Below are 11,597 nucleotides of genomic sequence, written 5' to 3'. Positions count from 1 at the left end.
GAACAACCTGCAAGGGATGATATGTTGTCTAGGTAGGCGTCTAAGGGAGAAAGGGCAATACAAGGCTCCATCCAGTCATATATTGTATGATATGCCTAGAATCTAGTTGTGATCTCGCTGTGTACATATAAATCCTACATACTCACTGTTGTTAACAATAAGTATACTTCTGCAGCAACTATAGCTTGTATAAGATCGTATTGCCATATTCGTACAGTGACATGCTCAAGTTTGACCGAATTCGACTTGCAGTGCGACTTGGCATCAGGAACAGAATGCCGTTATTTCCGTCGCCAAGATCTCCAGTCGGCCGACATTACGGAGTAGAAAAACCACAAATAAAACACTCTTTATTGGCTCACGAAGCTTCACATTACCCTGTACTGGGGGCCGCATTTTGAAACCTGACCTGAAAACAAGATGCATACCCCAACTGTGTGGCTTAGCAGAATAGAGGGAAGACTTTCTTCGCTTGTTCAACAAATATGAGGACGAAAAAGCGGAATTGTGGCCAACATGTTGTGTTTTAGTTTTTAAAAGTTTGAACATGAGCAAGGCTCAATGAGTGCAACTTGAGTCAGGAAAGGTTCGTATGGTAACACCATCACATTGGTCCAAAACAAGAAAAGCGATACTTAACTACTCAGAATTTAAACATCCCTGTTCCAAAGTCTACGTGCATTATTGCATCATCAACAAAGACCGTAAACTTGATAAACATACACAATCGCACAAGAAAAATGACTGAATCCCATGATTGTCATTGAAATCCACAAGGCTGCAACCCCTGAAAACCTTGCAAGGGGTCAGTCCAGATTCGTGGAAGTGGCTTGACATTGACACATTATGATTTGTGGAAGCATGTTTCATCCCTGAACCAGCAGCTACTTTGTTCTTATCCTGCCTACACCAAGACTGTATCATGGCAAGTTAGTGCTTATGTTCTCTGATAGGCGAAGTGGGTAGGCGACTAGATAACTAACTGGTCTCGGCCATTTCCATCTGGGGATAGCGTAGATCCTTCGTCAATTTTTCAACAGGTCATGGGAATCTTTGTCTCTTGTGCTCGATTGTATGCGCTGGTTCATGAAAGTGCTGATATGCTTAAGAATGTTTGGTAAACAGTTGTATCAGTAGTATCAGTATATCTTGAACGCGCGATAGATAAGTCTTTGAGATTCGAAAACACCAAACAATCACCTCACGATGAGACTTGACAGAGGACAAGCGCTAGAATTATGGGTGCGGATGCCTAAAACCCGGAAATTACTACCGACAATCCCTGTTGTTTAAGATTATCCGGTGAGGTAGTCTAGAGTCTCTTTCTTAAAATCTCACCAAGCCCAGACTTCTGACCGTACACATTCATTCTTTTGCTGCACAACGCTCGTTTCAACATCGTCATTCATTCAATATCTATCTTCCAACCAACAATACAATGCATTTCTCAACCACTTTCGCGGCACTTGTTGCCCTTTCCGGCTTCACCTCTGCCGAGCCCAATGGTTGGTCCAAGACCAAGGAAGCCGAGGACAGCCCTTCAAAGCTCGACGACTGCGGCTGCTGGCCCATCTACCAGGCCATGCTCAAGTGCCAGAAGCTCAAGTTCCCCGAACAGTCAGCCGAGGACTGTGTTTGCATCCCCAACCCCGACGGCTGGTACGGCTCCATGGACGGCTGCCGCACTTGTCTGTCGTCCAACACGAACGAAGACTTCTTTGACAACATGGCCAAGCTTGTTACCCAGCTCTTTGTCTCTTGTACCAACGCTGGTGGCGCTGTCTACAGTGACGGCAACAGCATCTGTGCCAGCAACTCCTACCGAGAGGCCTGTGTTTCGCTCGGCACCGATGGAAAGGCCAGCTGGGCTAGCTTCGAGCAGGGTGATACTACCGGAAACGGTACTTATGTTCTGGATATCGAAGAATATGGCGCCAAGAAGGATGCCTCTACTTCGGTGACGACTGCAAAGACTGCTGAAAAGACAACTGCTGCAACTGCAGCTACTGATTCTGCCGATTCTACCGAGACCGAGACCGAGACAGAGGCCACTGATTCTACCAAGACTGATGCCGAGACCAAGACCACAAGTGTTGGAGCGGCTGCTACTACTGGCACTTCTGAGGCCGCTTCTGCAGCTCAAACTCCTGCTGCTTCTGACACCACAACACCATCTTCAGCTATGAAGCTTGCTGGTGCCCAGGCTGGAGCAATGGGATTAATGGTTGCTGTTGTGGTTGGAGCCGCATTATTTTAATCGTTTGGGAGTTCCCGCTCTACTTATAATATGAGTTAGCGATATGCTTGCTAGTTGTCAATATATACTTTCTAATGATGTGCCACTCAATTCTAAATAGCATGCCCACACTACGATATAGCTCTAGTACTTTGCACCACCAAGAGTTACTTCATAAATTCCTTTTCTGGATACATGTCAGCCGCAGATTACTCGATTGAGAAAGCGCGATATGATTAGTCACTTATCTCTCTTACCCCGCTCTACATCTCGATGGCAAGTGAGGCTGAGGCAGTTTATCATCATAAGCGTTGACTATAAAGATCAAAACACTTGCCTCTGGTGGTTCCAGATGACCCACAACCAAGACACAAGATGACTTTACAGAGTCCCCAAAGCAAATCAGGCACAGACCCTATCGACCCTGAGTCAACGTCGTCTGATGACTTGTTGGCGACGAGTATGAGTCAGCTTTCCATATCCTCAGATCTTGCCAAACGTTTGTTAAGAAACGGATTCCTCCCGGATGGCTATGATAGCATCAACAAAACTGAGGCTCTGGTATGGGCAGTCGAGCGGAAGAATACGGAGCTAGTGCGGGAGCTTATCAGCCATGGAGCCGATGTGAACCTGCCAGCTGAGGATGGCTGGACCTGCCTGAATCTTGCTGCCGGCAATTTCGATCCTGAGACTTTGCATGTTCTGCTTAGAAATGGTGCGGATGTGTCTGCTATTGCTGGAACATACGGACGGACGGCACTCCACTGGGCCGCAAGTCTTGGAGATCTACCAGCAGTACAAAGTCTTATTTCTCATGGCTCAGATGTTGATGCAAAGACGACTCAAGGAAGCTGTCCCTTGCATCTAGCCGCCGACAATGGGAATGTCCAAGTTATCCAGGCGTTGCTTGATGCCGGTGCCAGCATCCAAGGTGTCGATGGTCAAGGATGGACCTCATTGCATGTTGCGTGCAGAAGAGGACACGAAGGGGCAGTGCAGCTTCTGATCGAGCGCGGTGCAAACATGGTCTCGAAATGCAACCAGGGTCACGCTCCTTTACATACCGCATCTTTTTCTGGGCAGCACAAGGTTGTGTAAGTATAACTCATGCGCGGACACGAGCTATTTGCGGCCATAAAATTGGAAGTGAAATACTGATACTGGTAATACATCGTAGCAAACAGCTTCTCGCACATGGAGCAGACATCAATGCGACCTCTACCGAGATGGGAAGAAGCGTTCTCGACTATGCTGTGGGCGCCAATTCTGTAGCTACCGCCCAAACCCTTCTGGAGCACGGTGCTAGCATCGAAAGTTGCGACATGAGTGGCACAACACCGCTGATAGCAGCAGTTGTTTACAACGCCATAGAAATGGCTAGCTTCCTTCTCGACCACAACGCAAATATCGAAGCATCAAACATCAATGGTAAAAGACCATTGCATCTAGCTTCTGAGAAGAACTTTGGACAGATGACGCAACTCTTGATTGAAAAGGGTGCAGATATTGAGGCTAGAGCAGATTCGAGAGACAATGATGATCAGCTCGTAGTAGAAGGTCTGACACCATTGTTAGTGGCTGCTAGATTTGGGAGAGTTGAGACTTTCCACATACTTGTGGATCATGGTGCCGACGTCAATGCAAGCAGTGCTGGCTATAATGGCATACACTTGGCTACTGTTGGACAGGCCAAATCTCTGATAAGATTCTTTGCCCAGAAAGGGGTGGGCATTGATGCTCGGAGCACGGACGAAGGAAACACAGCACTCATCAGAGCTGTCCAAGATGGTTACCCTCAGATTGTTTCGTTACTGATCAAACTGGGTGCCGATGTGAACGCATCCAACAACATCGGCTGGAGTCCTTTACACTTTGCGGCCGAAAACGGCTTTAAAGATGTCATCGAAATACTCTTGAAGGCTGGAGCTAACCCAATTGCCGAGAAACTTGATGGCAAACGACCAAGAATGATCTCTTGGGAAAAACAACACGATGAAGTGACAACCATGTTAGACGGAAGTGTTCCAATTTCGCTCGACGCGCGAAATAAGTCACGGGCTCGAACCCTATCCTCACTCTTCTATGCTGTAAGAAACGGTCATTTGAACAAGGTTTCTCACATGTTAGATGAGGGAATTGACATTAATTCGCTAGACGCTGATGGACGAAGCCCTCTGTCCCTTGCTGCTGAACATGGGTGGAGTGACATTGTCCATAACCTGACAGGCAGGAATGCCGACTCGAACATACAGGATAATTATGGTGAATCACCACTTTGGTGGGCATCAAGATATGGTCATGCCATGATTGTTGAGCATCTCCTGGATAAAGGGGCACATTTCGATAGCCCGGACACAGATGGCCAGTCACCCCTCTCTGTCTCATCACAAAACGGACATTTAAAAACTGCCAAAATTCTGTTGGAACATGGAGCCAATCCCAATTCATCTACCCACTATGGAAAAACACCCCTGCTCTTTGCAGTCGACAACAAACAGCTGGATGCGGTGAAGCTGCTCCTAGAATCCGGAGCTGACATCAACTACAATAGTCCACAAGGGGATACAGCGCTATCGTTGGCAATCGAGCAAGGGTTTGACGATATAGTGAATACTCTCAAAGCTCATCCGAACTTGATCATGAACGAGCCAGAGGTTAGGGTGAGATCAGAAAGTGCAACACCTCCACCCTCGAGCCCCATTGAACTCATTCCCGACATTTTCCTAAAACGCCATTCGATGTTGATAGATGCTGTACGAAAGGGTCAACTCGCCATGATCAAACGATTGATCAAAGCAGGAGTCGACCCAAATGCCTCTTTCGGCCGCGAAAATCCTCTCTATGAAGCTGCCACCCGCGGACAGCCTGAGGCAGTAGCTATCCTTGTCCAGCAAGGAGCAGTTCTCGATCCGGATGATGGATTTCGCAGCCCCTTGGTAGCTGCAGCGTCTTATGGCTTTACGAGCACAGTTAAGTTGCTTCACAGCCTTGGAGCCAGTATTGAGGCGGGTCAAGAATGGGGTCAAACCGCCTTGGCCGAAGCCGCACAAAACGGGCATGAGGCAACTGTAGCGTTACTTCTACAAATTGGTGCAAAGACCGAAGTCAAGGGCGACTATGGTAGAGTGCCGCTATGGAATGCCACTAGGAACCGACATATAAACACTGTAAAGCTCTTGGTCGAACACGGAGCTAATACAGAGGCCGCTGACCATTACGGCTTCACCCCTTTGATGGTAGCTGTGCGGAATGGAGACAGAAAACTTACCGAGTTTTTTCTTGAGAAAGGGTCCCAGATGAGACCAGAGTCTCAGCAAAACTACTCGCCTTTATGCTGTGCAGCTGCCAATGGCGACGAAGCCATCGTGGATTTACTCCTTGACCATGGGGCAGATGTGGACTACTTTTCGGATGGAAAGTGCACCGCACTACATATTGCAACAGCCCGTGGTAACCTCATGGTCATGAAGATGCTGATAGAGGCCGGTGCAAATGTTGGTTTGAAGGACGGCGATGGCAGAACTGCATTGTCATTGGCCAAGGAAGGTTCCAACGATGCCGCAATGAGATTACTATGTCGAGCTAGCAGTTTACGACGAGACAGTCACAGGGAACGGAGAAAGGCGGATGAAGAGGATTTCAACACGAAAGACTACTATCATTACCAGCCCCTCATGATGAGAGATTCCATCCGCATCATTGAGTTATATCCAGGCAACCCCGGGGACATAATGGAATTCGAACTGGAAGAAGTTTCACTGGCTTCTAAAACCCCCTTCGAAGCCCTTTCTTATGAGTGGCAAGAAAGATATGGGACGATACCAGTTCAATGCGACGGAAAGAAGATCCTCATCACCCCCAATTGCAAAGCAGCCATGGAAAGACTTCGGTTACGGGATAAGTCCAGATACTTGTGGATAGATGCTATATGTATCAACCAGACCCACGACCAAGAACGAAATCAGCAAGTCGCCATAATGGGAGAGATATATCGAGCTGCCGACAGAGTCATCATGTGGCTAGGAGAAGAAACAGAAACTATCGAAACAGCTTTCGATTTACTGCCAAAAGTGGCCAGAGCACAACGTGCGCTTTTGGAGGAAGCCGGGGGCCTGCCAGTTGAGGAAGGGTCGGCAGAAGAAGTAGAAGACCCTGGGACTTTATTGAACAGTATGTTCAAGGAACAGGATGTGATGGATGCCTTTGATGATCTGATGCAGCGAACATACTGGACACGAGCTTGGATCCTTCCAGAGATCGTAATCGCAGGCACCAGAGGCATCGCTATGTGTGGCAACAAATCCTGCGATTGGACGACCCTGAAATATGGGATGCCTATCTACAAATTTTGTAGGTTTGGTCAGCCACCCATTATCTTCAATAGCGGTCTGGTTGGCGAAGTAGGACCAGAGGCTGAAATGCTTTTTGAAGATGTCGTTTTCATACTCCACACTTTGGAAGCTACTGACCCTCGCGATAAGATATTTGCATCGCTGGGACTTGTATCACAGAAACGCATGTCACTTGGCAAGAAACTAGTGGAAAGCCCTGTTGCTGACTACACAATGACCATACAGCAAGTCTTTGTACATGCTGCTCGTTACATGATTGATGTGGGTGGTATTTTCTGGGCCTGGAGGCTGGGCATCCAGCGCAGCACAAAGGACATTGATAATTTGCCTTCATGGGTTCCTGACTTTAGTCGAAGACCTGCAATTGCAGAAATCAACCCATTCAGAGACGTCAAGCCATCATGCAAATTGGATATCAAGGAGGATCCAGTGACTACCGAGACATCTCTGCGAATTAGTGGCTGCATTGTTGACAAGATTGTGTTCAAATTGACATTGAGGAGAGACCTTGAGATCTCAACCATTCTTTCGCTAGTGGTCGATGCACTTGCAAAGACCGACCGCAGCATATACGGCAGGTATCCGGTCGGGGAAGGGTTTAATGTCGAAAACAACATCGAATGTTCAGGACAGGGGAGCGGTGCTGAGGGCTCGTTGATGAAAAACACAAACGCAATGTCACTTTTCACCACCATTACCTCTTTTGAAGACAGGTTGGATAAGGAGGATAACAGACCGACACCGCAAAGAATATTACCCCTTCTGACTGGATACCTTATCTGGGCACTCTCTATGAACATGGACACGCCGGGACTGTCAAAAACAGTACCAGACTACGTCGAACGATATGCAGAGATGTGGACTAAAGAATCCGATGGTAACGAGTCTCTTGTCGATTTTGAGTTGGATAATCTCAAGCTTGTGGAAGATGTGTTGAAGGTAGACAAAGACCTGATTTACACAGAGAATGGTTACTTTGGTCTAACAAACCCTGGCGAAGCAGAGGTTGGTATGGTGGTAGCGGTAGTTGGCACAGATGCTATTTTGCGGTTATTGAGAAAGAAGGAGGATACAGCGCCATTTTATGAATACGTGGACATGGTTTTCTTGAACACTATGGGCCAGGAAGTCGATAAGCTGGAACAGATGTTCCCAGATGTCACCCCTGAGAGATTAGAGATACGATAGCAGGTACAAGAGAGATAATTATAGGCCATGTTACGATCGTGAACCTCAGCTTCTACACCCAAAAGGGAATAGCTTCTCGTTTGGCTCTCTAGTTTTGGGTGGTCTATTGAGTTCGAGGCTTGAAGTTAGTACACTCCTGGGCTAGTATACCGATAGAGGCAACAGAAAATCGATAGTCTTTTAAAAACCCCTGACTAAATCTAGGTACGATACGATTCAATCAGCGCTAACATGTCATGTAAAATGAAGTGAAAAAAGGAAGCAGTCTAACAATTCCATATTTATTCATGGCAATTCCCATGTTTTTATTGTCCTTACCTCTTGTAGGGCGAAACAATTCCACTCTTTATTACCAACTATTGACACTCGCTTCCACCAAAATGATTGCTAAGAGTTTCACCCTCGCCTTGTTCGCAGCTACGGCGGCTGCTGGGCCTTGTAGACCCGGCCACACAACGACTAGTGATCCAACCACTACTGATTCTGCCATCATCTCTTCTTCTACTACGGAAGAAGCCGCTGTTACTACCACAAGCGTTATCGAGCCTGCGGGCGAAGCAATCATCCTGAAGATCAACCTCAATACCCGTCTGGTCAAGAGAGACACCATCTTCGTCGGAAACGATAACCCCTCTGACTGTACTTTTGCTTCCGTCTTTCGCCTGGATTCCGATCAGCTACTTTACAACGGCGTGCCAGTCTATTTTGCTGGTAATGATTACCAGGAGCTGGTCGCTGATGGTCAACCTCCAGCTGATGCCGTCACTACCACCTTTTCCGTTTCTGGAGGCAAGCTCGCATGGGAGAACGACGCCTTTGGGGTCGCAGGATTTTGCTACCTTGAGAGTGATGGAAAGATCTACATCACGTTTGGATCATCGCCTGATGGATGTGAGGTAGTGTCATTGACAGCGTACAAAGGTATGCATTGCAATAACAATTAATGTTGGGTTATGGACTAATATTCTCATAGAGACGCAATGTCAAAATGGTCAAATTGTTGGTCTTGAGACATCGACTACCGATGTCGGAGAGCCTACTACGACTGCTGAAGCGACCACAACTGCCGATATCTGCGTGGCAGGCGTCGGTGGTCCGAACGGTCAGCCTCCCCGAGCGAGCCGTCTTGCCGACTGTTCCCGCTTGAATGTTGTCACAGTCAGCCCCTTTCCAGTGTAAGTACAGCTCACAGACATCCACAGCGATAAACTAACAGAGCAAAGGACAACCACTGTTGTCAAGCGTGAGGTCGCTGTGCGCATCCCAACTGGTAAATACACAGGACAGCCAGTTATCAACACTCTTAACCGCCGAGCGGAAGGAGAACCAACCGCCACTACAATTCAACCAACCAATATCCCTGCATACGCTACGTACTGTGACTCCCCGGAGGCGTACTACGATGCTTGTTCAGAAGCTGGCATTACTGCGTTTACCACCACGCTCCCCACCGGAACCAGCACGACAGAAACAACAGTCACCGATTGTCCTGGGCGCAAGATGGCCAAGAGAGCTGGCCAGGCTATGGGATATGAGTTTGAAGATAACTGGGAGGCGTACAACATGCCAGGATACAAGCTGTTCTAGAGTAATGTGTGTGTTGAGCTTTCAATGATGTCAACTGTTTCACTCGACTCAAACATGATCAAGGGAATAACCACGCCCTCAAATCGACTGTCAGGTTCATGTCCTAGAACCAAGAAGTCAGTGAATACCTTGCCCAACTCATTTCGGTGTCTCGGTTACTTTTGCAAGCCACTGTCACATTGCATACATACTGCAGTATTGTCTTAGTGAGACTGACAGGGGCATCGGAGAAACATTTTCATGCAGGTTTTTTTACTCTAGGTTAATACATAGTGTATTGATACTACAGGGGCATCGGAGAAACATTTTCATGCAGGATTTTTTGTTCTTGGTTAGTCGCCTGGTACTGCAGGGGTATCGGAGAAACATTTTCATGCAGGATATTTCATTTCAGGTTAATACGTAGTGTACTTGATATAGCAGGGGTATCGGAGAATCACTTTCATGCAGGTTTTTTTGTTCTAGGTTAGCAAGCAGTGTGCTTTACATAACAGGGGTATCGGAGAAACATTTTCATGTGAGTTTTGCTATTCGGGGTTAGCACTCAGTGTTCTTGGTACTTTTCTCATGAGTCGATTACCGAACATATGAGACAGGATATTCATATCGAAAGTCTGGGGTATCTCCATTCGAGGAGTGACTGAATCGTATCTTGAAGCTACCCACTCACTCTTGATCGATGGTGATCGGAGATGTCAACCGTTAGTAAAAACGGCTGATAAGCCACTGGTGTCAAGATCCGTTCTAGTCTCCTTCTCCCTTAGTCCATCTGTTGTTGAGTCTGTGCATGACGGGGCTCTGAGGCAGATGCCAGTCCCAATACCTCACATACGACAAATGATCAGATCATACTAGATTTAAGAGTGACAACTTCCATCTGCGTCAAATTTAGGTGCCGAGATTGGGTAGATCGTGTTGTCAAAACTTGACTGGAATGTAATGGTAATGTGTTTTTGGCTAACCCTTGTCTGGGACATAAGAGCAAAGTGACTAGTAAAATCCGATGGACAGAAAGGTCAGACACCGCAGACATCAAAAGGGATTAATTCAATGGGGGTCACATCACGTACACGGTGATACGACGGTCGAAGATGAAATGCTTGTGCACTAAATGAGACAAAACTGTCACTATCGCTGAGACCTGCTCCACAAGCATAGTATGATAGGTTCTGCAGGAGCTCGTGGCGTCCCCAGGATGTCTTTCAGTATCGTTAATTGGTGGAACCGACTGTACAGGTGTCACTTCAAGTCAGAGTTATTTCCGTCGGGTTACACAATGTGGGAACTTCGCTCCGTCGATCTTTCTATTGGCAGAGAATGCTTTTCGTTCACTCGACAGATCGAGGAGTTACCTACTGAGGTGTCAATCAGCCCTTCTTCCAGCTAAGGATGGGTCATTGGAGCACAGTTTGAGCATTGCATAAATATCCGAAGCATGCAGTATGTAAACTTGCCGTCAAGAATTAAGGAGGAAACCATTGTGATAGTGACCGTAGCTTGACATCTTCAAATAATAGTTGTATGATTTGAAAAATCGAGTACCTAGGGGTAGACTGCAGTCTGCCTTTCGCATCAGAACATCGACTACCATTACCAACTAGGTCATATCTCTCACAAGAGACATCAATAACCCTAAATGAAGGGAAGGCCTGTTGGAACATGTTCAGATATTTGTGTGCTCCGCCAACAGTACACAGCATGTGATGATGTAGGAGGCCACATACAGTGACATTTTAGTAACGCAGTGCAGAAATAAAAAAGGTAAAGTCAATGTCTGAGGCCTCGGTACATTCCACCTAACAACAGCTTATATTTCAGCTATACAAGGAATATTGCACTGCCTGCGTGTCTCAAGGGAATGTAATAGCTACTGACCAAAGATCGGATCATACTGTCAAGCGAAACTTCAAGGCAAGAGGTCTCGACACTGGCTCATAACAAACTTTTACTTAGCAGTATCTGCATTTTTAACGGTCATGTAGGGATTAGAGTTAAGATTCTACGGATGTAGTCCGATTTCAAGTCAGTAAAAACTCTAAAACCGATACTGAACAGTCCTAGATGCAAGCACTAGACTGCCTGAAATGTTCCATTCACCGGTAGAGAGCCGAGGATAGGGTATGTCCGTTTATAACCGCATGAACAGCCTTGGTAGTGGGGAAGAGGAACGCACGATCTGTCTCACACAACACTTCCAACCAGCTCAGTTTTCAGATCCACATCTGGAATTCAAG

General features: G+C 46.9%; 3 protein-coding genes across 3 annotated transcripts; all 3 read left to right on the top strand.

Annotated features, from left to right (window-relative positions):
• Positions 1-1,438: 1,438 nt before the first annotated feature.
• FPOAC1_005250 (uncharacterized protein) lies at positions 1,439-2,257 on the top strand (the record flags this gene model as incomplete). The annotated part of the gene is made up of 1 exon (XM_044849780.1): positions 1,439-2,257. One exon carries the CDS (start codon positions 1,439-1,441, stop codon positions 2,255-2,257), a length of 819 nt encoding a protein of 272 aa, XP_044708490.1.
• Positions 2,258-2,611: 354 nt separating this feature from the next.
• On the top strand, positions 2,612-7,776 carry FPOAC1_005249 (uncharacterized protein; the record flags this gene model as incomplete). The annotated part of the gene is made up of 2 exons (XM_044849779.1): positions 2,612-3,330; positions 3,414-7,776. The coding sequence occupies 2 exons, from the start codon at positions 2,612-2,614 to the stop codon at positions 7,774-7,776; spliced, it is 5,082 nt and encodes a 1,693-aa protein (XP_044708489.1).
• A 380-nt stretch (positions 7,777-8,156) lies between these two features.
• On the top strand, positions 8,157-9,363 carry FPOAC1_005248 (uncharacterized protein; the record flags this gene model as incomplete). Its single annotated transcript, XM_044849778.1, has 3 exons — positions 8,157-8,697; positions 8,750-8,951; positions 9,000-9,363. 3 exons carry the CDS (start codon positions 8,157-8,159, stop codon positions 9,361-9,363), a joined length of 1,107 nt encoding a protein of 368 aa, XP_044708488.1.
• Between the last annotated feature and the right edge of the window lie 2,234 nt (positions 9,364-11,597).

Source organism: Fusarium poae, chromosome 2 (genome assembly GCF_019609905.1).
Source record: "Fusarium poae strain DAOMC 252244 chromosome 2, whole genome shotgun sequence".
NCBI lineage: Eukaryota > Fungi > Ascomycota > Sordariomycetes > Hypocreales > Nectriaceae > Fusarium > Fusarium poae.
Note: the sequence above shows the minus strand (reverse complement) of the source record. Positions and strands in the feature narration are given on the sequence as shown.